The sequence below is a fragment of the Dermochelys coriacea genome, chromosome 2, assembly GCF_009764565.3.
Source record: "Dermochelys coriacea isolate rDerCor1 chromosome 2, rDerCor1.pri.v4, whole genome shotgun sequence".
In the NCBI taxonomy this organism is placed as follows: Eukaryota; Metazoa; Chordata; order Testudines; family Dermochelyidae; genus Dermochelys; species Dermochelys coriacea.
This window is the reverse complement of record NC_050069.1, coordinates 47,365,056-47,392,347: the sequence shown is the minus strand read 5'-3', so window position 1 is coordinate 47,392,347 and position 27,292 is coordinate 47,365,056. Positions and strand designations below refer to the sequence as shown.

Genomic DNA, 27,292 nt, shown 5'->3' with positions numbered 1-27,292 from the left:
TATAAAAAGGGGGCTATCAAGTAGAAGAAGGGAAATGTTCTTGCCTTTGTGCACAGCATTGGTTAATTCTGGTGTCCGCGCTTCAAGAAGGATGTGGAAATACTGGAAAGAGTCCAAAGAAGGGCCACAAAAATAATCCAGGGACTAGAAAGCGAGACCTAGGATATAAAGTTAAAGGTGTTCAACCTATTCATCATATCTCACTCTGTCTAGGTACTTACGTGTGGTAAATGTATCTAATAATGTGGGAGGCTTTTCAAACCTACTGATTAAGACATAACAAAGATCCAGTGGCTGGAAGTTGTAATTAGACAGATTCAGTGTTGAAATAAGATGCATTTTCCTGGAAGTAAGTGTTTGAATATCAGGACATCTTACTGGGAAGGTGGTGGACTCAGGATTGCTTGAAGTCTTTAAAATGAGATTAGATATCTTTCTAAAATACATGCTTTAATCCATCTTCTGGGAGAAATTCTATGGCCTAAGTATGCAGGGGGTCGGCCTGGACAGTTGTGGTGGTTCCTTCTGGTATTGGAGTCTGAATCCCTCTTTCCATTCTCTCCCTTCATGGGCCATAGGGAGAATGGGAGCTCTGCATTGCCCTTAATATGCTCATAATATTTACAGCTCTGTATTAAGACTGAGTATAATCAAGTCCCTGGCTTCAGTCATTCACCTTTCACCTGCAGGGATCAGGAGGGAATTCCCCCCCCCCCCAATTAAATATTCTGGGTTGGGGTTGGTTTTTTTGTTTGCCTCCTCTTAAGCATCAGGGATTGGCTCAAGCTGGGACAGGACATCAAATGGTGTGAACCAGTGCTTTGAGGTGGTACAGAGAATCCTCTTTCTTGGATGGTTGGCTGGTGTGTGTTGCTCACATGCTCAAACTGATCTCCAGATTTGAGGTTGAAAAAGAATTTTGCCCAGGTCAGATTGGCAGGGATCTTGGATGGGTTTCCATCTTGCTTTACAGCATGGAGTGTGGATTGTCTGCAGAGATCACCTGTACATATCTCACCTAATCAATTGCCTGCCTAGGGGGCCTAGGGCATTGATGGTGCCTCAGTCTGTTCTGTTCTGTGCCTGTAGCACACAATAGTTTAATCTCCTGAGGACTGAAATGCTTCTCATAATCCAAGTTACTGGGCTCAATATTTAATGACCTGTGGTATTCAGGACAGACTAAGGCCAGAAGGGACCATTATATCATCTAAACCAGGGGTTGGCAAACTTTTTGGCCTGAGGGCCACATCGGGTTTCCGAAATTGTATGGAGGGCCGGTTAGGGGAGCCTGTGCCATCCCGAACAGCCAAGCGTGGCCTAACCCCCTGCCCCTAACCGACCCCCGCTGCCCCTCACCCCCTGATAGCCCCCTCCCGGACTCCTGCCCCATCCAACCCTTCCTGTCCCCTGACAGCCTCCCCTGGGACCCCTGCCCCATCCACGCCCGCCTGTCTGCCCCCAGACTTCTCGCCCCTTCCCCCAGCAATGGATGGATTGCTTCCCCCATCGCCGCCCCATCCAACCTCTCCTCTCAGTTTTGCAACACCTTTCTTGCATCCTAACATTATAAAAGTTGCTGTTTCTACCCCGTTGTTTCAATGTATCCATATATTTATCAATAATAACGGCCAAGCCACATCTGTCTCATAAATTCATTGCATATATTTCTCCACTGTTCCTCCGTTCTATAACATGTTGAGTCCTTTCACACTTCCTGATTTAAGATTGTGCAGGTTAGACACTAAAAAGATGATTTTGCTTCCCAGAGCCATGCAATGCACTTTCTTCAGTGGGGCTGTCAAGGTTCCTTCCCCACTCTGAACTCTAGGGTACAGATGTGGGGACCTGCATGAAAACCTCCTAAGCTTACTTTTACCAGCTTAGGTTAAAACTTCCCCAAGGTACAAACTATTTTAACCTTTGCCCTTGGACTTTCACTGCCACCACCAAAAGTAGCTGGTTACTGGGAAAGAGTTGTTTGGAAACGTCTTTTCCCCCCAAAATCTTCACCAAAACCTTGCACCCCCCTTCCTGGGGAAGATTTGATAAAAATCCTCACCAATTTGCATAGGTGACCACAGACCCAAACCCTTGGATCTTGAGAACAATGAAAAAAGCATTCAGTTTCTTACCAGAAGAATTTTAATAGAAGAAACAGTAAAAAGAATCACCTCTGTAAAATCAGGATGGTAAATACCTTACAGGGTAGTTAGATTCAAAACACAGAGAATCCCTCTAGGCAAAACCTTAAGTTACAAAAAGAGACAAAGACAGGAATATCCATTCTATTCAGCACAGCTTATTTTCTCAGCCATTTAAAGAAATCAGAATCTAACGCATATCTAGCTAGATTACTTGCTATGTTCTAAGACTCCATTCCTGTTCTGTTCCCAGCAAAAGGGTCACACAGACAGACCCAGACCCTTTGTTTCTCCCCCCCTCCAGCTTTGAAAGTATCTTGTGTCCTTATTGGTCATTGTGGTCAGGTGCCAGCGAGGTTATCCTGGCTTCTTAACCCTTTACAGGTGCAAGAGTTTTTCCTCTGGCCAGGAGGGATTTGAAAGGTGTTTATCCTTCCCTTTATATTTATGACAGGGGCAAATAAAAATATATGTACAACAATTTTCCAACTGAGTAATGTCCAGAAGCTGATCTCTCTCGAGTACCCAGAAGAGAGAGTCAATCTTCCAATGTCATTTTATAAGATTGCCATTTAGAACTGATTTTTATCTCATTCTGTTTACCTGAGAGGTTTCCTATTTTTTAGTATTTGTATTACAATAGCATCTGGAAGCCCCATCTGACACTGAGGGCCCAAGCAAGCTACGCAGTGTACAAACACATAGTAAAAGACAAGCTCTACCCCCAAGGACCTTACAATCTTAATATGCAGGATGGACGGAGGGGAAACAGAGGCTTCTCTGCTAGTCCAGTGTATTTCCACAGTTTCTTCTGAATCTTGTCATGTTCAACACATCTAATGCTCCACCCTTTTAGGTAATAGGATCCCTTTTTATACTTGGCCATTATTTTCTGATGGTTTTTTTTTTTTTTGCTGTAATATTTTTTTCCTTGTATGTATATCTTGTATAGAGTCTGATCAGCACCCATTGAAAGTTTTTTTTTCCATTGATTTTGATGGGAGCAGGATGAGGTTTACAGTTTGTAATCCAGTTTCCCTCATCCTTAGGGACCCAAACTTCCCCTTACCTGTGGGACTTCTGACCTTATCCACTGTATTGAGCCTGTTAATTGTCTTATTCATTAAAGTTTTGAACATGTGATATACTGTAATGGTGCTCTTTACAACCCCCCTTTTGTTTTCCACCTGTCCTTTGCTTGATTGTTAACAGGCACTACTTATCTAAAGATTTAGGACTTTGTTTTTCATATTTTATTGGCCTCCCAAAACTTGTTGTTGTTCTTACTTTGCTTTTATTTTCCTTTCCAGGTATACTTTCCTCATCTGTAATTCTTCTGCTTTTCTCCATTAAATTTCTCAAAGTTTATCATCCCATCATCAGACTGCATACTTTATTTCCTAATTGTAATATGAAATCTTGTTTTATTTTCAGTCCACGTACTGATATATCATCATCCTTTTTATTTCTGGATAAATGCAGTGGAACCACTTTAATAATGTTTAGAATAAATGTACTCATATCAAAAAAAATATTAAAATTTACCTGATTCATTTAGTTTGATTTTTTTCCCCCTCCCATAGACTATGGAAGATTCTATGTTGACAATCAGTTTTGGCGACTGGATGGAGTTACCAGGACTGAAGTTTAAGGATTGGGCAGCTAGTAAACGCAGGTAAAGACACTAAGTTTTTTAAAGTGATAGATGCAGAAAATGTGACTGTGGTCAATAGAACATTTTTTTTAAAAATTGAGAACTGCTAGATAATAGTTTTAATAATTACAGTGGCACTTCTCCTTTCTTGAGTGCCTTAGACAATAGTACACTTTATTTAACAAAGTGGAAACTGGTCATTATAGTTTTGCCTGAAAAATTTTTGGTTATAAACTTGTGTACATAAAGCAAATTGGTAAACTTGCTTTGTATTTAATCTTGTTATTCAAGGTCTCTTACTGAAAGTTTTTAACAAGTGCACTTGTTTTCTCCTGCTATTATGCCAAAAATGAAATTAGTCACTCTCTTGTCTTTTTCTTTTAAACCTCTCTTTGTTTTAGAAGTTTACATAATGGAATTTCAGGGCCACTTTAAAGTGGATCTGAGCAGTTGTTCAAAACAAATATATTAGTTACTCGTGCCCATTATAAAATATGAGCCAAATGATCTATTTAAAAAATGGATTGGATTTTGTAGACATTTCTGGAGCATCAATCATCCCAAAGCTTAAGTGATTCATATAGTATTTGGAGTAGTTACACTGTGCTGTTTAAAATCCCCATCTTAAAAATTGAACCTTAATACAATACTATCTTAAACAACATCTACAGCCTTGTTTTTTAATTAAAGAGCACTTTCTAGCACACTTAATTCATGCTATGCTTATAAACAAGTCCTATAAGTGCTACTGTGTTAAAGTGCTTACTACCATGAAATCAATGCAATTACTCATGGGAATAAACACTGCACAGTTGTGTTTGCAGGATTGGGCTCATAGATAGAACATGTAAGAATTATTAATTGTGATGATAAATCTGTTTGAAGAGGTTTTAAGGAAAGATTTGAAGGAAGAGAGTGATGAGGAAAATGAGACTTACGGGTATAGAAGGCAGCATGAAAGAGTACAAAAGAGTGGGAATAAGAACTGAACATAGGAGTAGGAGTTGGAAAGAGCATAAGAAGCAGAAGAGGGAATGGTAGGGGAAGGGGATACCAAGAGAAATTAGATTAGCTATGTAGGTGGGGGCTAATAGATGAGGCTAAGGAGCTTGAATTTAATACACTGTAAGATAGATAGGGCCCTACCAAATTCACGGCCATGAAAAACACATCACGGACCATGAAATCTGGTCTCCCCCCGTGAAATCTGGTCTTTTGTGTGCTTTAACCTTACATTATACCAATTTCACGTTGGAGACCAGAATTTCTCAAATTGAGGGTCTTGACCGAAAAGGGAGTTGCAGGGGGGTCGCAGGTTATTTTAGGGGGGATTGTGGCATTGCCACCCTTCCTGCTGGGCAGCCGGAGAGTGGCGACTGTTATCTGGGCGCTCACTTCTGAAGGCAGTGCCCCGCCAGCAGCTGTGCGGAAGTAAGGGTGGCAATGCCATACCATGCCACCCTTACTTCTGCGCTGCTGCCTTCACAGCTGGGCGGCCAGAGAGTGGCAGCTGCTGACTGAGCAGCACAGAAGTAAGGGTGGTAATACCATACCATGCCATCCTTATTTCTGTGTTGCTGCTGGCGGCAGCTCTGCCTTCAGAGTTCCCGGCCAGCTGCCGCTGCTCTCCATTTGCCCTGCTCTGAAGAAGCGCAGAAGTAAGGGTAGCAGTACCACAATCCCTCCTACAATAACCTTGCAACCCCTTCCCCCACACCTCCTTTTTGAGTCGGGACCCCTATGATTATAACACTGTGAAATTTCAGATTTAAATAGTTGAAATCATTAAATTTACTATTTTAAAAAGCCTATGACTGTGAAATTGACCAAAATGAACTGTGACTTTGGTAGGGCCCTAATTATTAAAAACAGCAGCAAGGTTGAGTTCATACAGAATGAGGAAGATTAAAAAGAAATATTGAACAGTTGCCATTCAGTGATCACCATTCATCTTGTATACTGACTGAGGCAGTGGTTGTGTGGAAAAAATAAGATAATACAATCTTTAATTACATCATTTAGATGCAGAAGATGACAAATTATGGTTGCTTGAGAAACCTTATTTTTGGCATTTTTAACTTTTGCATGCTTGAGATTGCAACTTTAAAGTTCTTCTAGTGTAGGTGTTTGGGGTTTGTTTGTTTTTTTTTTTTTCCTTGTAATTAACTATATATGTGGATCCTAAGAGAGCCTTCATAAAGATACCTGAAGACTTTCTTCGATGAGGGAGAAGTTAGTCCTAGAAACCAAATAATCTGAGACAGATTGGTGTGCAGGTGTAGGCCTATGAGCCCACAGTTCTTGAGTTCTAACCTCAGCTCTGCCCCTGACTTACATAGCCCCACACTGAGTAACAATGTCAGTTTCCTCATAAAATTGAGCTAATACTTGCCTTCCTACCTACTGCAGGTGTTGTAAGGATTGGTTAGTGTTTGTACAACACTATGAGGAGATAAAATTAACACTTTTGTAGTGCACTACTTTTAAGAACTTTTACAGTGGGTAAGTGCAGGATTATGTTACACTGACTGAGGGCTCAACACTGCACAGAGAAAAGTGCAGCTTTTGGCCTGAGCCACTACGTTCTTAGTTAAATCAAAATCTGTCAATTTAAATAAACATGTGGAAAATATAATGTATGATAAAAGCAGACTGTAAAGAATTTCAAAAAGATCTCACAAAACTAAGTGATTGGGCAACAAAATGGCAAATGAAATTTAATGTGGATAAATGTAAAGTAATGCACATTGGAAAAAATAATCCCAACTATACATACAATATGATGGGGGTTAATTTAGCTACAGCTAATCAAGAGAAAGATCTTGGAGTCATCGTGGATAGTTCTCTGAAGACGTCCATGCAGTGTGCAGCGGCAGTTAAAAAGGCAAACGGGATGTTAGGAATCATTAAAAAAGGGATAGAGAATAAGATGGAGAATATTTTATTGCCCTTATATAAATCCGTGGTACGCCCACATCTTGAATACTGCATACAGATGTGGTCCCCTCATCTCAAAAAAGGTATACTTGCATTAGAAAAGGTTCAGAAAGGAGCAACTAAAATGATTAGGGGTTTGGAACGGGTCCCATATGAGGAGAGATTAAAGAGACTAGGACTTTTCATCTTGGAAAAGAGGAGACTAAGGGGGAATATGACAGAGGTATATAAAATCATGAGTGGTGTGGAGAAAGTGAATAAGGAAAAGTTTTACTTGTTCCCATAATATAAGAACTAGAGGCCACCAAATGAAATTAATGAGCAGCAGGTTTAAAACAAAAGGAAGTTCTTCTTCACTCAGCACACAGGCAACCTGTGGGACTCCTTGCCTGAGGAGGTTGTGAAGGCAAGGACTATAACAGGGTTTAAAAGAGAACTGGATAAATTCATGGAGGTTAAGTCCATTAATGTCTATTAGCCAGGATGGATAAGGAATGGTGTCCCTAGCCTCTGTTTGTCAGAGGATGGAGATGGAGAGCAGGAGAGAGATCACTTGATCATTACCTGTTAGGTTCAGTCCCTCTGGGGCACCTGGCATTGGCAACTGTCGGTAGAGAGGATACTGGGGTGGATGAACCTTTGATCTGACCCAGTATGGCCATTCTTATGGGGTCTTATGTTCTTTATATATTTTATGCAAAACACTACCCTTAATGCACAGTTAGGGTTGAGAAATTAGGTGCTCAAGTCAGAGTTTAGGTTGAAAACTTAACCAGTTTAGTTAGGTACTTAGGATTTAAAATGTAATCTTGTTATAAATTGTCTTAACATATAACAAACTGGAATTTATATAGCTTTATAGCACAGCCTTCAAATTTGATTTGAAGTCTTAATGAGATCTACAAAACATACCAAGTTGCAAGAAAATCATTTCAGTGATAAAAATTATGAACTGAGTTTGCTGTCCTCTTGTTTCAGGTGATCTAATGACTAATTTTTAATTTACTCAAAAAAAGCCATGAAAATTTCAAGTTGCTGACCATCTTTAATATTAAAGCACTAATTTTCTTCAAACTTGACTTGTCTTGTATACCAGAAATCAAAAGTTGTATGCAGTGTTGTTGTAGCCATGTCGGTCCCAGGATATTAGAGAGAGAGAGAAGGTGGGTAAGGAAGAAATATTTCCAGGGCTACAATTATCAACACCCCCCACAACACAGCTTTCTAGATCCAGGGGTCCTACACATGCATATCACGGGTGGTATACATCATCCAGTGCAGTAAATACCTCAATAACAACCATGTGGGTGAAACCAGACAATCACTAAACTCTCGAATGAACTCTCATAGGAAAATGATAAAACTACCCTGTCATCTGTGCATGAACACATTTCACAAGTTGATCACTCTGGCTGACCTATCAGCCCGCATCCTCAAAGGAAACCTCTACAAAACTTTCAAAAGATGATCCTGGGAGGTTAAATTCATAATTTTGCTAGACACTAAAAATCCTGGTCTCAGTAAAGACACTGGATTTATGGCTTTTTACAACAATGTGTAACCCACTAATTCCCCTTTTTGTCCTGTGACTACAGGGGTGTTAACAGACCACTTCACATTGAATAGGTTTCAGAGTAGCAGCCATGTTAGTCTGTATTTGCAAAAAGAAAAGGAGGATTTGTGGCACCTTAGAGACTAACAAATTTATTTGAGCATAAGCTTTCATGAGCTATAGCTCACTTCATCCAATTATGCTCAAATAAATTTGTTAAAGTGAGCTATAGCTCATGAAAGCTTATGCTCAAATAAATTTTAGTCTCTAAGGTGCCACAAGTCCTCCTTTTCTTTTTGCGAATATAGACTAACACGGCTGCTGCTCTGAAACCTTTCCTAGACATGAAGACGAGCTCTGTATAGCTCAAGAGCTTGTCTCTCTCACCAACAGAAGTGTCTAATATTAGCTCACCCACTTGTCTCTCAGACATCAAAAGAGCAGTTTAGTCTTGTCTTCAAACTCCATACAATAAAACATATTGAACTCAGTATAGTTATGTTGAGAGTGAAGGTCTGAGTCAATCCTGCTTCAGTTTGAATCTGTACATTCAGTATTTCAAATGTGATGTTTGACCCATCCATTGGAGCATAAATGTTAACTGGAAGCCTTTTGTTTTTGTTTCAGAAGTATAAAGAGTGACAGAGTTATGCCAGAAGAAATAGCTTGTTACTATAAACAGTATGTTAAAGTCATGGGCCTCCAGAAGAACTTCAGAGACAATGCTTACATAACATCTGTTTCAAGACTTTACCGAGAACAGGATGACGAAGATGAAAGCCAAGTGAGCGAAGATATTTCAACACAGCATTTGCAAATGGAAAAGGAAGATATACCGTCTTCACTGATCAAGAGAAATTGGGAAGTCAGAGGTTATCAGAGAACAACAGATGGCACTAAGGTGCCCTTCTGCCTCTTTGCTGAGAATGTGGCTCTTGCGACTGGAACTTTTGATTCTCCTGGCCGACTACAGGTTGAAGGAGAAGAATTTCCTTTTGTGTTTCATTCCATGTCTGACTTTGGAGCTGCCATCAGCAAAGGAAAACTACGTGGGAAAGTAGACCCTGTCTTAATCGTGGGTGCTGGACTCTCGGCAGCTGATGCAGTACTGTGTGCTTACAACAATAACATCCCTGTAATTCATGTTTTTCGTAGAAGGGTTACTGATCCAAGTTTAATTTTCAAACAGCTGCCTAAAAAGCTTTATCCTGAATACCATAAGGTTTATCATATGATGTGTACTCAGTCACATGCTGTGGACTCTAATCTGCATTCTGCTTACACCAGTTTTCCTGAGCACCGTGTACTTTCCTTCAAGCCAGACATGAAATGTGTCCTACAGAGTGCCTCTGGATTGAAGAAAATCTTCAAGTTCTCCGTAGCCTTAGTACTGATAGGTTCTCACCCTAATTTGTTCTTTCTAAAGGACCATGGTCAGGGTATAGGTCATAGCCCAAACCAGCCAATCACATGCAAGGGTAATCCTATTGAGATTGATCCATATACTTACGAGTGCACTAAAGAAGCCAATCTTTTTGCATTAGGCCCACTGGTTGGAGACAATTTTGTACGGTTTTTAAAAGGAGGTGCACTGGGCATTGCACGATGTTTGGCTACAAGACAAAAGAAGAAACATCAACTAATTGTTGAAAGAGGCGGCGATGGGGATGGGGTCCCCTAAAACACGCGGTCATATAAACTTTCATATATGGAATTACGGGCATACTCTAACAAGCAACACATTGACAGCCAAATTCATTAGTAGCCTCTTTTTTATTATGTATACAAGTCACGCTTGTATTGCCTGGTAGAGGATGCTGACACTGCACTACTTCACCCTTTTCAAAAGACGGAAGTGTGGTTGCTGTTTTAAGCGCTCTGTCCCCCAACTGGAATTTCTTCTAGATAGACAGCAAATGAGACTAACTTACATTGACTTGGCTGTGGTCTCTTGCTCAAATGAAAGAGCACACTTACTCTCTGGAAAGAGAATGTCTGCCCAAGTGCTGCTTTTTCTTCTTAGTATTTCACTTCACAAAATATACTTATTGTGAAAGTATAAATCAAAGTTAAGTTGTAAGAGCAGAAAGCTTTCCTTGTGATGATCTTTGGTCTCAAAGCAAGTGTGTGTATTTTGAACAAGGATTATATTTATTTTGCCATAGTAATACTGGCATTTGTATAAATGTTTATTTAGCCCTTAGTAAAGCAGTCTTTACAATAAACGAAGAGGATTTCTACAAGCAGAAAAAGATTGGCTTAATAGTTAAACCAGATCCATCATAATTTGGTACTGGGATAAAAGAGAGAACAGTATTCCTTTAAGCTTAGTTGCTAATTTGACAATCCACTAATGTTTTTGTCAAGTGTATACCTACACTTCCATAAGTGCATAAGGACCATAATATAGGGATTTTATAGAGATCTATTCTCTATTACACTGCTATGTAACTTTCCAAGAATATTCTGGTTTACAGTAAAATAATAAAGTGCTGATGTAAGTGCTCTTACGACAGTGTCAATATAGTGAATACCTAATTTACTTTAGAAAAAAAATCTGTTTGAAAAGGAAATATTGTTGAGAAGTAACTGTAAAACCTGTAAACAATTTTTCTCACAATATCGCTAAAGACTGAATAGGATCTCTTATCAGGTAGAGATAGGGGGCAGACACTCCCATGTTCCCTTACTAAGTCCAAGCACTGTCTCCTGCTCTTTTCTAAGGTAATGCTTAACATTACAACTAGGATGTCTCTAACCACTCATATTTCTTTTTTAAAAGCCATGGTCTAAAACTGTCACCATACAAAATGACTGAGCGTGTATAGAAATGTTCTTGCAAAATCATCATTCTCTGCTTATGGGAGTGACAAGGATGCAAACTCAAGATTGCAAATGGGCACATACTAAATTTCACACTTCTGGTCTCTCTAAGGTGACACCTAGAGCAGAGTTGGGCAAACTATGGCCCGCGGGACCCTCCTGCCTGGCCCTTTAGCTCCCGGCCCTTCCCCTGCAGCCTCAGCATGCCGTGCCATGAGCGCTCTGGCCCGCCACTCCTGTTGGGCAGCGTGGCTGGCTCTAGACTTGGCATCAGGGCTCTGAGCAGCATGGTAAGGGGACAGGGAGCGGGGGAGTTGGACAAGGGGACGGGATCCCAGGGAGCAGGGGGGATCCTGGGGAGGTGGACAGAGATTGGGGCAGTCGGGATGGGGCAGTTGGATGGATGGAGGTTCAGGGGGTGGTGGTCAGGTGATGGGGAACAGGGCGGGTTGAATAGGGCATGGGAGTCCCAGGGGGCCTGTTTGGGGGCGGGGTGTGGATAGGGTTCAGAGCAGTCGGGACAGGGAGCAGTGGGGGTTGGATAGGGGGTGGGGGCCCATGGGGTGGTTAGGAGCAGGTGTCCTAGGAGGGGGGCAGTCGGGGCAGGAAGTGGGAGGGGGCAGATAGGAGGTGGGGCCAGGCTGTTTGAGGAGGCAAAGCCCTCCCTACCCAGCCCTCCATACATTTTCGCAACCCCAATGTGGCACTTGGGCCAAAAAGTTTGCCCACCCCTAACCTAGAGTCTCAAGCCCAAGTATTTAGATAAATAAACTACTATAGACACAACCCAATGTTACTCACTGTAGCTGGAGCAAACAATAACTTGAAAGTTTCTAAATAATTTTCAGAACTAGTTAAGTACTTATGTATACCCCCTTTTGGATAGGTGTTCAGTTTTAGTTTAATCCGTTACCAGGCACTTTAACTCAAATCTAATGTGGTAGAAGACATGTTGTCTAATTCAGTTCATTAGTGTCTGCTCTTAAGTGTATTGTGGAGTATATAACGATAGTTTTGGACTAAAAAGGCCTTTATGTACATGAATAAAATGAAGCTCAAACCCCAAAAAGATCACAATGATGGACAAGATATAAGAACCTGAACAGAACACAGAAAAGATCCTTGATAACTTATACTTCAAGACTGTATAACTGGTGATGTACATATTCTGTATCCCAAACATGTGACTCTTGAGTTGCATTAATTTAGTAATACGCACAAATAGATTGGATAGTGTCCAGTCTGTCTGTGCTTACTAATAAACTTGGAGCTAGATCCTGCAAACATTTAGGCTTGTTAGTATAGTTACATAGGATCTGGACTTTTGCGTAAGGGAAGTGAGGGAAAATTGAGGCACAGGCATTCAAACCATAGTATTTTCAATTGAAGGCTAAGGAATCTACATTTTAAAAACTTAGTTGTGTAGTTTACAAACTTAAGCAATTTATAAAATTCAATAGTATAAATAATGTGAATAAAACAAGGCAAAATTTTTAAATAATTGCTTTTGTTCCCAGTCATGCCCACATGATTTGAATTTAGCCATTTCTTGTTTCATTTGTATTTACATAAACTATTAACTACTTTTTGTATCTGGAAAACAAAGAGCTATGTGAATAATTGGTTTCAATTGGTGGGTTTTTTTGTTTTTGTTTTTTTGCATAAGCAGACACAGTAGACAAGTATAATCTTTCCCCATCATTTTAGCAGAACTTGTGTAACTACAGTTTAAAATGTATACCTAATTCATAGTTATCTAGTTAAGAGATTTTGATTTTTATTACATAAGTTGCATACATTAGGTGTGAGCTAAAGATTTTATTAAAGAACCTAACTGCGTTTGTAACAAACTTACCATACTTTTGCATGGGGGTGAGGCATATCCAAAAGTGGAGGTGTTTCAGACATTTATGGTAGATAACTGACAAAATAACATCACAGATTATAAAAAGCATTTCCATCATTCATGCACAAATTTGATTTTTCATGTACTTCTAGTTTAATAATTAAATGGGACAAAGGGACTGACTTAATCACAAAAGCAAAAAAATGTAGAAGACAGACTAGTCCCATCTTTAGCTGCAGCAGTTACTTGGGTATTATAAACACTTAACATGATGACAAGAGTTAATTGCAGAGCTTTTTACTGAGGGTCTTATATTGGTGTCCATTGCTGTAGGTTTGCAGCACCTCCCAAAGAGTTAACAGTGATCTCTTCCATTCCTGCCAGTGTTCCTAAGCATTCAACTAAGTTTTGAGTGCAGGTCAGTAGGCTGGACAGAGCAGTAGTTTTCAGTATGCATGTCTAGAATTTGAAGAATAAATGTTACCTCGCCAGTGTAAATAAGCCTTTTTACTGATTGAAGCAGTACTGAGAAATCTTCCCTTTTATGCTAGGAGCTGCTAGTTTTGTATTTGCAATTGGCTTTTTTTTTTTACCGATTGAAAAAACTGTCAACTGTCAATTATGCAGACTAATATTTAGAATTTTCAGAAGACCTGGACTTATTTTACAAATTGATAATAAAATTGCAGTTAACTAGGGTAGCACTAACCTGGATTGTGTAGCAATGCAATTTATATTTTTATAGTTGCCTTTGGTTCAGAAATAGGTTATAATCCAAAGCAATACTGAGTATATCTCCAGGCTAAATTATAGCCATGAAGTTTTTAAAATAATTTGATCCCTGAAAATGTCTAGGAGTTCAACCTCAGAATTGCCATACCAGACCTGACAAATGGTGCACTTACTACGTGACTGTTTAACAGTGGTAATTGTTTAAAGAAAGGCACTTGTGTAATAATAAACCATGGGGAGAGTTTCTTTTGGGGTCAAAAGATTGGCTTATAACTTGAAACGTGAGGTCTGACATGTGGCTAAAGCTTTTATACTAGACAGTAACTGCAGAATTCTTTATTCAGATACAATACGTAATCTTCTCTTGAATCTTACCAAGGTGTTCACCTAAGGCACTGAGTTCCACAGATTGGTGTGTTACATTATAAATGTTGTGCCCACTAATCCTGACTGAATTGCACCCTCTTTCTCTACAGACTAGTAGAAGTTCATGTTCTTTGAAGGGAATGCTGGACCTACTCACCTGGCAACCCACTAGAAGAGTTCGTCTGAAGTTGTAGAAAATTTAAATCCTAAACGTAATCATTCAACCCAGCTTTGAGATTAGTGGGGTTGTTTTTGTTTTTGGTTTTTTTTTTTTTTTTTTTAGACCTGTCACCCTAAGGGGAGAAAATGGAATCGATTTACTGGGAACCTGCTCTAAGATAAGTAAACTGAATACAGCTGGATAGGATGATTTAGTGTAATCATAACTGGAAGAAAGACAATTGGCATTCTTCTTGATGATCTTCACTGATGGCAAGCAATGAGCAGTGAGGAACAATAGGGAGAGAAAGTAGGAAAGATGACCTAGGAAAGATTCCCTATGACCCTGGAGGGTTTAAATTGGGATCAGAGACTGGAGTATCGCCCTCCTGAGGGAGGTCTCTGCAGATGCTTGCAAACTGAGTTTGTAGATCTGGCGAAAGTGGAGAGATGACTATAGTGCAGCCTTACATCTCTCTCCCTACTAAGGCTGAAATTCTGACCAGCATGTTGCCATGCTCCATGACAAATAAGCATAGATGTCTTTGGATGTTGCATTTCTGGAAGCCTTGCATTGTCTGCTATGTAACAGTGAATCCATCTGGTTCCTGAAGCTGCAAAAGACTTGTTAAACTTTGTTTTTCATTCTAAATACAATGTGGAAGAGTTTCTCAGTATTACTTGTGGGTGTTTTTGAACTGAGCTGACAAATGGGAGCACATTACCTCAACTGGGGAGAGAAGGAGCATTTGGAATAAAACTGGGAGACGGTTTAAGAACTGTTTTGCCTTCCTGAAAGAGGAAAAAGTGTCTTACTTGAAAGAGCTATACTATCTGGGACTCTAAAGTGATGGCAACTGAAACATGTTTTGACAGAGAAAGCAAGGCTTTATTGACATTAGCATTCAGATGGAGTCCAAGTAAGGGTGTTGAAGATGCCATTCTGGTCCTTGCAGGGGAAATTGTGAGAAGGGCTTTAAGAGGTTTGGCAAATTTGAAGATGATAGAGGCCAAGGAAGATCTGGATTTAAAACACTGAGGGCAGAAAGTTGCACCTTCGAGGAGTTAAAGCTGACACCTATGGACAGATCCTCATGCAACAGTTGAATAGTAGCCACATCCCTGGGGCTATTTTTTATTTCTCCCCTTAGAAAAATTTCTTCGTGCCAAGACTTTCTTTCTATACGAGTGCAATGTAAAGATAATTTGACCAGAATATCTCAAGTTAGATAACAGCTTAGAGACAGAGGGAGAAATTATAAGCCCAAGTCAGAGAGGAAATGGTGAGACCAAAAAGAAGGGCTACCATAGCTAATGTATGCTATTAGAATCACTGTCCCATCCGCCTTTATTTTTGTACTGTGTTGTGTCTTGGAGGAATGTGGAAAATGCATAGCAAAGATTGTGGCCACTGACGTGGCAGAATATGCATCCCAGAGGAATCTGAGTTCTCTCTGGAAAAATATGAATCCCTTTAGCTTTTTGTCAGCTTGCAGACAGGTCTGCCTGGGGCTGCCCTAGCTCTGTCTGGAGTAGAAGACCCATTCCATTTGGCTTATTGATTGCCTGTGGAGCCAGTTTGTGTTGATGTTGCTTGAGAGTGGTTAAGGACCGAGATGAAAGACGAGGGGTAAAATTTTCAAAAGCATCTACGTAGATAAGAGCTGAATTGTGAAGGGCTTTGAAGATAAGGACCAAATGTTTCTTTGATATAGTGGAAAAAGGGGAGCCAGAGAAAGGATTTGAAGCATAGTGCCAGGATCAACTAGGAAACAGCTTGGCAGCAGTGTTCTGAATGGACCCAAAGTGGTTGTAGTTAAAGTTAGAGAGGAGGTCGTTCCAATAGTTAAGTCATGATTAAACAAGAGCTTTGACAATCTAAACAAGGAAAAGGTTGGTTCTTAAAGATACTGAAATGGAGAAATTTCAAGATTTGATTATAGCTTGATTACAAGGGTTCAGAGAGGGAAGTGTTGAAAGTCTTGGATGTTGGCAGGAACAATGGAGCTCAGTCTTTGCCATGTTCAATTTAAGTTACCAGATCAGCCAAGACAGTGATTCTCAATCTTTCTAGACTACGATACCCTTTTAAGAATTTATGTCTTGCATACCCCCAAGTTTCATCTCATTTAAAAACTACTTGCTTACAAAATCAGACATAAAAATACAAAGTGTTACCACACATTATTACTGAAAAATTGCTCACTTTCTCATTTTTACCATACAATTATAAAATTGGAATATAAATATTGTACTAACATTTCAGTGTATATTGTACAGAGCAACATAAACAAATAATTGTCTATGAAATTTCAGTTTGCACTGACTTCACTAATGCTTTTTATGTAGCCTGTTGTAAAACTAGGCAAATATCTAGTTGAGTTGATACCTCCTGAATACCTCCGAGTACGAACAGGGGCACACGTACTGCTGGTTGAGAACCACTGAGCCAAGATGTGGAACAGGTCCTGAGTATCGAGGCACATATTTGAGTCATAAGCACAAAGATGGCGGTCAGAGCCTATGAAAATGTGTAAGATTGCCTAGACATTTCATCCAGGCTGTGGAGCACAAAAGACAAATATGTGAGAAACAGCTACTGAAAGAGAGGGGAAGAAAGACCCAGCAAACAACATGCTGAAGGGAATGAACATAGTAGCAAAGGAGAGCCATGGAAGCCAATGGCTAACAGGATTTCAAATACTAGATGGTCATAAAGTGTCAAAAGGAGAGTGAAGATGGAGCAGAAGCCCTTAGCTTTGTCCAGGAAGAGGACAGTGGAATGAAGAGGGTAGAAGCTGGGTATTTCAGGCAATGATTGAAAATGCGGTTGAGTCAGTTTGGGAGTTTGTGCAATAATTAGAAAGGCAAGTGAGGTCAAGATTGGGGTGTTTAAGATGGAGACTAAAGGATGCTTATATTGTGCAGGGAAGAAAAGTGAGAATGGAGCCAAAGGGGATGAGAAGTGGGATGGGATGGGGTCCCAGGAGCAGATGAAAGGGCTAGAGAACAGCCAAGAAACCTTAGTGGTAGCAAGTGGATGATAATGCTGCTGGCGATCATGTCTAAGACCTGATACCTGCCAGACCGCCTGGAGAGGTGGAGGGGAAGCACAGCACAAGCACTAGGCTGCCCAAGGAGGGATGGGGGAGAAAACAAACAGCCTTGAAATTTTTTGATGACACACTGTCTGCTGGTCATCTAAGCACTCACCTGGGATGTGGGAGAACTGGGTTCAAAAACCTGCTCCAGAGCACATCCCACTTCCCAGGTGAGTAACTGCTGGGCTAGGACTCTCTCTCTCTCTCTCTCTCCTATTGGAGCAGTTCTACTGTATACGTAATTAAATATTCATTGGAGCAGGGACTTGAATCTGAGTCTCCCATATCCCAGGTGAATGCCCTTACCAATGGGCTATAGTCAGTCTCTCTCTGTGCCCTAATGAATATTTATTTATACAAGAACAGCTCTTGATATGAGAGATTGAGACGTGCTTCAGAATACCCTATAGCCTGGTGGTTAGGGCATTCACCTGGCTTCAAGTTCCTGCTCTGAATTATGCATGCTTCCAGTTGTCTTTTGTGACAGATATCAGGTCTTAAGTGTGCTCAGAGGGGCTTAGGTGTGCTCAGAGCCTATGGGATCAGGCCCTGGTAGCAAGATAGCTTTGAGAATCCTGCTTTGGGGCTCAACTTGAGTTAGGGGTCCAATCCACAATGTGGTGTCAGCATTTAGGCACTTGAATCCCCTAGGCTCCTACTAGGTTAAATGGCAGCTGACTGTGGGCTTTGCAGAATACAAATGGTGCCTAAAATGTTGGACTTAGGTATCTAAATGCCTTTGTGAATCTGGGCCATTAGCCTTGTTTCACAGATAGGGAAACTGAAGCACAGAGCAATGAATGGACTTGACCAAGGTCCCCTAGCAGGTCAGGGGCAGAGCTAAGATCTCCTGACTACCACTGCTCCCACTGATAACTTTTTCTTCATCGCCTCAACTTTGTCAAGAATAATTATTCTCTCTCTTCCTTGGTTCACAAGCATCCCCCTTCCCATACAGAGAATGAAGTTGTCGTCTTGTGGCTTTTGGATGACTTCTGCTTATTTTTCTTGGACAGAGCCCCTTTCTGTTTGGACAACAAGTCAAGAAATGGCATTTCTCCTCATTAGAAGATAAGTAACCTGTGCAGAAGGAAACTTTCCCAGAAGAGGAATATAAAAAGGGATAAATGCTCATTACAGCCACAAAATAAATCAGTAAAATCAGGCTCCCTGCACATGCAGAGCTACTGGCAGGTTGAGTAATTCTTAGCATTCTCTTCAACGTGCTTGAGCTGTATCTGTCCTGAGGAAGAAGTGTGCAAGCCATTTGTGAACAATGATGGAGATGTGTGTGTTTAAAAAAAAAAACCACCTTCTCAATTTCATCATGTGCCTTTTTCCAAACCATGTGAAAGAGCTGTGTCTTCTTTATAAGCCAAATACTGCGGCCACACATGAGTATGTTTACACATGGGAATAGTTTTTGACAAGTGCTTTAACTTGAAGCACTTGCAGAGGCGTTTGACTAGGGCCTATATATTATATACTTTTAATTTGTTAGTAGTGCTTACTGAGATTATAGAAATAGAGGTGAAGTGAGTTTTGAAAAGATTCCTAGTGCCTATGATGACTTAACACAAATGGTCCCAATAAATAGGTAAGCAGGTTTTGATTCTTTGTATCATTTCAAACTCAAACTCTTATTCCTACTGGAACAGAACAAATGATGAAAGTTTAAAAATGGATATTTGAAGTGATCTAATTTCATTGAAGTTTAAAATTAATATTTTCATTATAAAACAGTACTTAAAACAGTAAGTAACTTCACTTATGAATTTGGTACATGCCAATACTGAAAAGCTCAGGCTCTCCTCAGCTTTGAGGACACCAACTTTGAAAACAGCAGCACACTGTTTAACAATTTAAGGAGAAGTCAAGGATTTATGTTAGGCCTTCACCCCAACCAGTGAATGAGAGATCTAAGAGCCAGACACTTAGGGTATAATGTATTCATAATGGCTCATCACATGGTGCTCTCACAGGAGTGGCAGTTGACTATTGCTGACAAAGTTATATATTAGAATCTAGATCAAGCCTGTTACGAAAAAGCAGTATCTGGGTTTTTTAAAAATCTTGACTACTTGGCATATAAAAATAAATGTATGTTTGATAGCTGGCTACATATGACAGCTGTAACCTACATTAATCATTGCAAGGTGGCAGTAACCATCTTGCTAACACATGGAATCTCTCTTATTGGACCAATGTCTGGTGAGAGACAAGGTTTTGAGCTACACAGAGCTCTGGGAAAGAAGCAAAACTGTGTAGCTCAAAAACTTGTATTTTATTGTACCAGCTTCTGTTGGTGAAAGAGATTACCTCACCCCCACCTCTCTTATGGCTACAACACCACTGTAAACTACCTACAGTGGTTTAAAACAAACAAATTCCCCTTAACCCCCTAGGTGACTTAACTTCTGCACCTGTATGCATTTCTGCAACAGAACTGGCTCTGTTATTTAAAGTGAAATTTTATAACATGATGCAAGGTTTTATTTTAAACATTACCTATGACTCTGCCCATATTAGGTTTGAAATAATAGCCACAGCAGTAAGTATAATTGTGGAGGGTAGAATTCTAAAACTTTCCTGCCCATTATAGACAGGAATTTTATTCTGACACCTATGTTATCCAACTGGTAAACAGCACTGTTGCTAGTATGTTCAGAATAAAATCTCTCTCCACACCAGGTGAAGGAAAGCTCATCTAGAACCTGCTAGCCATGATCTGACTTATAGTTAACAGGTCTGGTTAACTTTTTATTCACATGGTGCACAGCATTAGATGTATTCAAAGAAACTTAGAGCAGCAGCATTCACACTTGTGATTTCTTTTTTGATTACTGTTGAAGAAAACTGCCCAACTTATTCAGAGTCAGAAAATGAGATTACTGCCCCCACCATGTCTGTTTTATATAGTTTAAGTGTTTGTGCTTTGAACCCTATTGTACAGCAAATTATTACTGTTACACAAAAAGCTAAACAAATTAACCGGGTCTTTTTTCAGAACAGAGTAATAGCAAAAGTGTATCTCAAACCAACAGAAGAAAGCTTGAAGTGAAGCTGTAAATATCTAGAATGTTGTACTATAGCACTGCTTTAAAGCAAAGGAGTTTAAAGTCTTGAAACCAGAAATGTGGACTCTTAAATGCCAAAACAATGTAAAACTGATTGATTGTTTTCCTTTAATAAAAGCAGGACTTAAAACACCTCTTACAGATAATTTAGACTTCCCATATATATTGTACACTGGAACCAGCAACCATGGTGTCAAGATTTTGCTGTAGGTTCATTGTAAATTCAAGAGAATTTATCTTCTCCTTTTCACATTAGGATCATATCTGCAGTAAGAGGGGGAAAAAATGTTATAAGTAAACAGATACCAACTATTTAATTCAGATATTCAAAGCTAAACATTTGATTTAAACAGTTAAAAGTTGACATTTCCTTTTCTGATAGGTGGGAGTAGAGGGTGCTCCTGACCCTCAGTCAATAGATGTTGAGGGCATTCAGCCTCTTGCAGCACTGTTTTTTATTGCCAGTAAAATAAAGAGAGTTACACCTGGACTGTGTGCCATTTCTAGAATTTGTGAGTAGTTTTTGTTAAACGTAACTTACTACCTTCTGGGATTTTTAGATGCTTTAATATTGCAATCAAATGCAAATCTGTAGACACATTTCACCATGAAAGCTATTTCTTGCTGCAAGAATTTTCATAGGCTAATACTGAAAGGACTTCCTCTCAATAACAATGAAGTTACCGACAGTGACCATGTCATATGTTACAGCTCAGTTCAGGAAAGCATTTACCAATCCCTTCCACTTCTCCTCCCACACTTGATTCTTCTCCAGCTCCTTCCTACCACTTGATCTTTTAATGAACTTTTTTGATAGGGTACAAAATGATTAACTAGTGCCCAGGAATGTGTTTATACTTTGAATTCAAACCCTGTCCTTTTTTCTCTCCAGGCCTGCCTCCCACTCCCAGCCCAAAACACACACACAAACCCCTTCTTTGCTTCTAACCTGCTTTGTTTTCACAGATAAATAGGTTACACCCACAACCAAGTGATCAGACAGTTTTACTTCCCTTAAATCTGATTCCATTTAGTCCGCTTTCTTCTCTCTCTCTCTCTCTCTCTCTCTGAGAGGAAAATGTCACAACTTGCGACCCAATTTACATCACCACTTAACTTGAAATGTATTACAGTTCATTGCTGTTTCTTGGCAACTCATTTATCCTTTTTGGGGAAACAATGAACTGTGAATAACTATCACAGAATGCAAGCTGTTAATACACTAAAAATTTGGAAAGGCTCCTTACATGTTTGAATATGCTATAATACTTTATACTAGTTCAGCTGGTGAATTACAAATGTGTTCTGTAATAGCATACAGGCTTTTTTTTAAAAAAAAATCACATTTTGTTTAAATTAGACATAACTGATGGCAATTCAAGTCCCACAGCTACTTCCAGTTCCCTCAGATAGGGAACTAAAGATACTGCATATACCTTCTGGCTGAGTGAAGCAGGATGTTTGACTATTTCTGCACTATGCCACTTTTAGCTACAGGGCTGTGTTGCTACAGCCATGTTGCCTAAAGGCCTGCAGTGTAGCCACTGTTTGTCAGCTCCCCTGCCACCAAAGCACTGTTCACACCAGCATTTGTTGTCGACAAAACTTTTGTCTTTGGGACGGGGGTTTAATACCTCTGAAAGACAAAAGTTTTCTCATTCAGTTGCCAGTGTAGACATAGCCCTATGCTCAATTTGATGGCATTTCTCTGCTTGTCTGTCTGGTTATAATATATAGACAGCTGCAGCGGCACAGGAGCTAGCAAACAGAGCTCTAAACAGGGGAGTTTGAGTGGGAGTTCTGTTGGAGGAGAAGGTAGTTGTACTTGGTTTTGTATTTTTAGTATTTGTATTTGTGTGTGTGTGTAGGGGTTTTGTGCTGGGAGAGCAGCTGAGCCTGATTAGGGGGTGGGGCTTTGTGCTGAGAGAGCAGCTGAGCCCTGCCTAGGGGGTGGGGCTTCTGACTAGGGGCCCTATAAAGGTAGCCAGCCAGTCGTGCGGCGGCACAGACAGCTGCAGTGGCACAGGAGCTGGCAAACAGAGCTCTAAAAAGGAGAGTTTGAGTGGGGGCTTGGATTGTGGTGCTTGTTTGGGGTTTGCTTTTGCTGGGGGGTTGTGGTCTTTTTGGTGTGGCTTGTGTTTCCCAGATTAACAGGATTTAGGTGGGAAGGAGATGACAGATACAGAGGCAGCTGTGGGAGTGACTCCTGCAGTGAAAGACACATTGAGGATGACTGGATGTGGAAGCTGTGGTATGTACATGATCCTGGAGGGGGGAACCGGTAAGAGTTTTGTCTGCATGAAATGCCGTCTGATAGAGCTGATGGAGGAAAAGATCTGAGGTTTGGAGATGCAGGTGGAAAGTCTGGTTGAGTTTAGGAAGGGGTTTGAGCAGATGATGGAGCAAAGATATGAGGTACCTGAAGGGAAAAGCTCAGACTCACGGATGGAAGCAGGGCTGGGGAATTTTGAGGAGAGACTGGATGAGGAAAGTGGTCAGTGGAAACATGTGACTCAAAGAACCAGGCAGAGAAAAAGACGGGCTAGTGAAGGAGAAATAGAACTTAGGAACAGGTTTGCAGAGTTGGAAAATGAAGAAGGGGCTCAGCAGGTAGTCGCTGAAGGTAGAAGGGTAAGGAAGAAGAGAAGAGAGGCTAGCCCTATAGAAAAAGGGGAAGAGTCAAGGGAGACTACACCAAATATGAGCCCCAGGAGGATACAGGATGGGTTGAAGAAGATTGTAAGGGAAAATAGGAATGGAAAGAACTTGCAGCCAGAGAGAACAGGGGAGACACTGGAGAATAGCACTGTCACCAGGAAAAGGCAGGTCTCTGTGATCGGGGACTCTTTATTGAGAAGAATAGACAGGCCTGTAACTAGAGCTGATCCTGAGAATAGAAGGGTGTGCTGTCTTCCGGGTGCTAAGATACAGGATGTAGACTTGAGGTTGAAAAGGATCCTAAAGGGAGCGGGAAAGAATCCCCTAATTATCCTTCATGTGGGAACAAATGATACGGCTAGATTCTCGCTGGAAAGTATTAAGGGAGACGATGCTAGGCTGGGGAAGACGCTTAAGGAAATTGAGGCTCAGGTGATCTTTAGCGGGATCCTTCCTGTTCCTAGAGAAGGGCAACAAAGGTGTGACAAGATTATGACTGTCAACAGATGGCTTAGGCAGTGGTGCTATAAGGAGGGCTTTGGGATGTATGACCACTGGGAGGCATTCATGGACAGAGGTCAGTTCTCTAGGGATGGACTTCATCTCAGTAGGGAAGGAAATAGACTTCTAGGATCGAGGCTGGCACAACTGATAAAGAGAGCTTTAACTAGGAATTGGGGGGAGATGGATGGGAGATGTCCAGAAAATCTCCACGCCAGATTTTAGCATTGAGAGGGAAGAAGATGAAGTAAGAATGGATACAGCTGTGGGTAGGAGAATGTATATAAGGAGTGAGGGCGGTGTGGATACTAGTCTAATAGGTTATACTGGATGTAGAATGACTGTGCCTAATAGGGTACAAAATGTGAGCGAGGCCAAACAGCAAAAATTAAGATGTTTGTACACCAATGCAAGGAGTCTAGGTAACAAAATGGAGGAACTAGAGCTACTGGTGCAGGAAGTGTTCTCTGTGTGTGTATATAAATCTCTCCTCTGTTTTTTCCACCAAATGCATCCGATGAAGTGAGCTGTAGCTCACGAAAGCTTATGCTCTAATAAATTTGTTAGTCTCTAAGGTGCCACAAGTACTCCTTTTCTTTTTGCAGATATTATAGGGATAACAGAAACATGGTGGAATAGTAGTCATGACTGGACTACAGGTATTGAAGGGTATGTGCTCTTTAGGAAAGACAGAAACAAAGCTAAAGGTGGTGGAGTAGCATTGTATATCAATGATGAGGTAGAATGTAAAGAAATAAGAAGCGATGCAATGGATAAGACAGTCTGTCTGGGCAAAAATTACATTGGGGAAGAAAACTAGTAAAGCCTCTCCTACGATAGTGCTTGGGGTGTGCTATAGACCTCCGGGATCTAATTTGGATATGGATACAGCCCTTTTTGATGTCTTTAATAAAGTAAATACTAATGGAAACTGCGTGATCATGGGAGACTTTAACTTCCCAGATATAGACTGGAGGACCAGTGCTAGTAATAATAATAGGGCTCAGATTTTCCTAGATGCGATAGCTGATGGATTCCTTCATCAAGTAGTTGCTGAACCGCCTAGAGGGGATGCCATTTTAGATTTAATTTTGGTGAGTAGCGAGGACCTCATAGAAGAAATGGTTGTAGGGGACAATCTTGGCTCAAGTGATCATGAGCTAATTCAGTTCAAACTAAATGGAAGGATTAACAAAAATAAATCTGCAACTAGGGTTTTTGATTTCAAAAGGGCTGACTTTCAAAAATTAAGGAAATTAGTTAGGGAAGTGGATTGGACTGAAGAACTTATGGATCTAAAGGTAGAGGAGGCCTGGGATTACTTTAAATCAAAACTGCAGAAGCTATCGGAAGCCTGTATCCCAAGAAAGGGGAAAAAATTCATAGGAAGGAGTTGTAGACCAAGCTGGATGAGCAAGCATCCTCGAGAGGTGATTAAGAAGAAGCAGAAAGCATACAGGGAGTGGAAGATGGGAGGGATCAGCAAGGAAAGCTACCTAATTGAGGTCAGAACATGTAGGGATCAAGTGAGACAGGCTAAAAGTCGAGTAGAGTTGGACCTTGCAAAGGGAATTAAAACCAATAGTAAAAGGTTCTATAGCCATATAAATAAGAAGAAAACTAAAAAGGAAGAAGTGGGGCCGCTTAACACTGAGGATGGAGTGGAGGTTAAAAATAATCTAGGCATGGCCCAATATCTAAACAAATACTTTGCCTCAGTCTTTAATAAGGCTAAAGAGGATCTTGGGGATAATGGTAGCATGACAAATGGGAAGGAGGATATAGAGGTAGATATTACCATATCAGAGGTAGAAGCGAAACTGAAACAGCTTAATGGGACTAAATCAGGGGGCCCAGATAATCTTCATCCAAGAATATTAAAGGAATTGGCACCTGAAATTGCAAGCCCATTAGCAAGAATTTTTAATGAATCTGTAAACTCAGGAATAGTACCGAATGATTGGAGAATTGCTAATATAGTTCCTATTTTTAAGAAAGGAAAAAAAAAGTGATCCGGGTAACTACAGGCCAGTTAGTTTGACATCTGTAGTATGCAAGGTCCTGGAAAAAATTTTGAAGGAGAAATTAGTTAAGGACATTGAAGTCAATGGTAAATGGGACAAAATACAACATGGTTTTACAAAAGGTAGATCGTGCCAAACCAACCTAATCTCCTTTTTTGAAAAAGTAACAGATTTTTTAGATAAAGGAAATGCAGTGGATCTAATTTACCTAGATTTCAGTAAGGCATTTGATACCGTGCCACATGGGGAATTATTAGTTAAATTGGAGAAGATGGGGATCAATATGAACATCAAAAGGTGGATAAGGAATTGGTTAAAGGGGAGACTGCAACGGGTCCTACTGAAAGGCGAACTGTCAGGTTGGAGGGAGGTTACCAGTGGAGTTCCTCAGGGATCGGTTTTGGGACCAATCTTATTTAATCTTTTTATTACTGACCTTGGCACAAAAAGTGGGAGTGTGCTAATAAAGTTTGCAGATGATACAAAGCTGGGAGGTATTGCCAATTCGGAGAAGGATCGGGATATTATACAGGAGGATCTGGATTACCTTGTAAACTGGAGTAATAGTAATAAGATGAAATTTAATAGTGAGAAGTGTAAGGTTATGCATTTAGGGATTAATAACAAGAATTTTAGCTATAAATTGGGGACGCATCAATTAGAAGTAACGGAAGAGGAGAAGGACCTTGGAGTATTGGTTGATCATAGGATGACTATGAGCTGCCAATGTGATATGGCTGTGAAAAAAGCTAATGTGGTTTTGGGATGCATCAGGACAGGTATTTCCAGTAGGGATAAGGAGGTTTTAGTACCGTTATACAAGGCACTGGTGAGACCTCACCTAGAATACTGTGTGCAGTTCTGGTCTCCCATGTTTAAAAAGGATGAATTCAAACTGGAGCAGGTACAGAGAAGGGCTACTAGGATGATCCGAGGAATGGAAAACTTGTCTTATGAAAGGAGACTTAAAGAGCTTGGTTTGTTTAGCCTAACTAAAAGAAGGTTGAGGGGAGATATGATTGCTCTCTATAAATATATCAGAGGGATAAATACAGGAGAGGGAGAGGAATTATTTCAGCTCAGCACCAATGTGGACACAAGAACAAATGGGTATAAACTGGCCACCAGGAAGTTTAGACTTGAAATCAGACGAAGGTTTTTAACCATCAGAGGAGTGAAGTTTTGGAATAGCCTTCCAAGGGAAGCAGTGGGGGCAAAAGATCTATCTGGCTTTTAGATTCTACTCGATAAGTTTATGGAGGAGATGGTATGATGGGATAATGGGATTTTGGTAAATAATTGATCTTTAAATATTCAGGGTAAATAGGCCAAATCCCCTGAGATGGGATATTAGATGGATGGGATCTGAGTTACTATAGAAAATTCTTTCCTGGGTATCTGGCTGGTGAATCTTGCCCATATGCTCAGGGTTTAGCTGATTGCCATATTTGGGGTCGGGAAGGAATTTTCTCCAGGGCAGATTGGAGAGGCCCTGGAGGTTTTTCGCCTTCCTCTGTAGCATGGGGCATGGTTGACTTGAGGGAGGCTTCTCTGCTCCTTGAAGTCTTTGAACCATGATTTAAGGACTTCAATAGCTCAGACATGGGTGAGGTTTTTCATAGGAGTAGGTGGGTGAGATTCTGTGGCCTGCGCTGTGCAGGAGGTCGGACTAGGTGATCAGAATGGTCCCTTCTGACCTTAGTATCTATGAATCTATA

The 27,292-nt window shown here is 40.5% G+C and overlaps 2 protein-coding genes across 4 annotated transcripts in view; one reads left to right on the top strand and one right to left on the bottom strand.

The window, feature by feature from the left end:
- OSGIN2 (oxidative stress induced growth inhibitor family member 2) overlaps nucleotides 1–19,379 on the top strand; it is a 36,894-nt gene extending 17,515 nt beyond the window's left edge. Inside the window, exons 5-6 of the mRNA XM_038393422.2 lie at nucleotides 3,728–3,819; nucleotides 8,915–19,379. Of these exons, the coding sequence (XP_038249350.1) occupies nucleotides 3,728–3,819; nucleotides 8,915–9,968 (1,146 nt within the window). The 3' untranslated portion in view covers nucleotides 9,969–19,379. The remainder of the gene's footprint in view (nucleotides 1–3,727; nucleotides 3,820–8,914) is intronic.
- The window catches only part of NBN (nibrin), an 80,385-nt gene continuing 66,008 nt past the window's right edge, over nucleotides 12,916–27,292 (bottom strand). For all 3 annotated transcript variants that reach the window (XR_006278731.1, XM_038390643.2, XM_038390644.2), the window contains one exon: nucleotides 12,916–20,655. Coding sequence is in view for 2 of the 3 variants with exons in the window: in XM_038390643.2 (XP_038246571.1) it covers nucleotides 20,625–20,655 (31 nt within the window). In the remaining variant the exon portion in view is untranslated. The remainder of the gene's footprint in view (nucleotides 20,656–27,292) is intronic.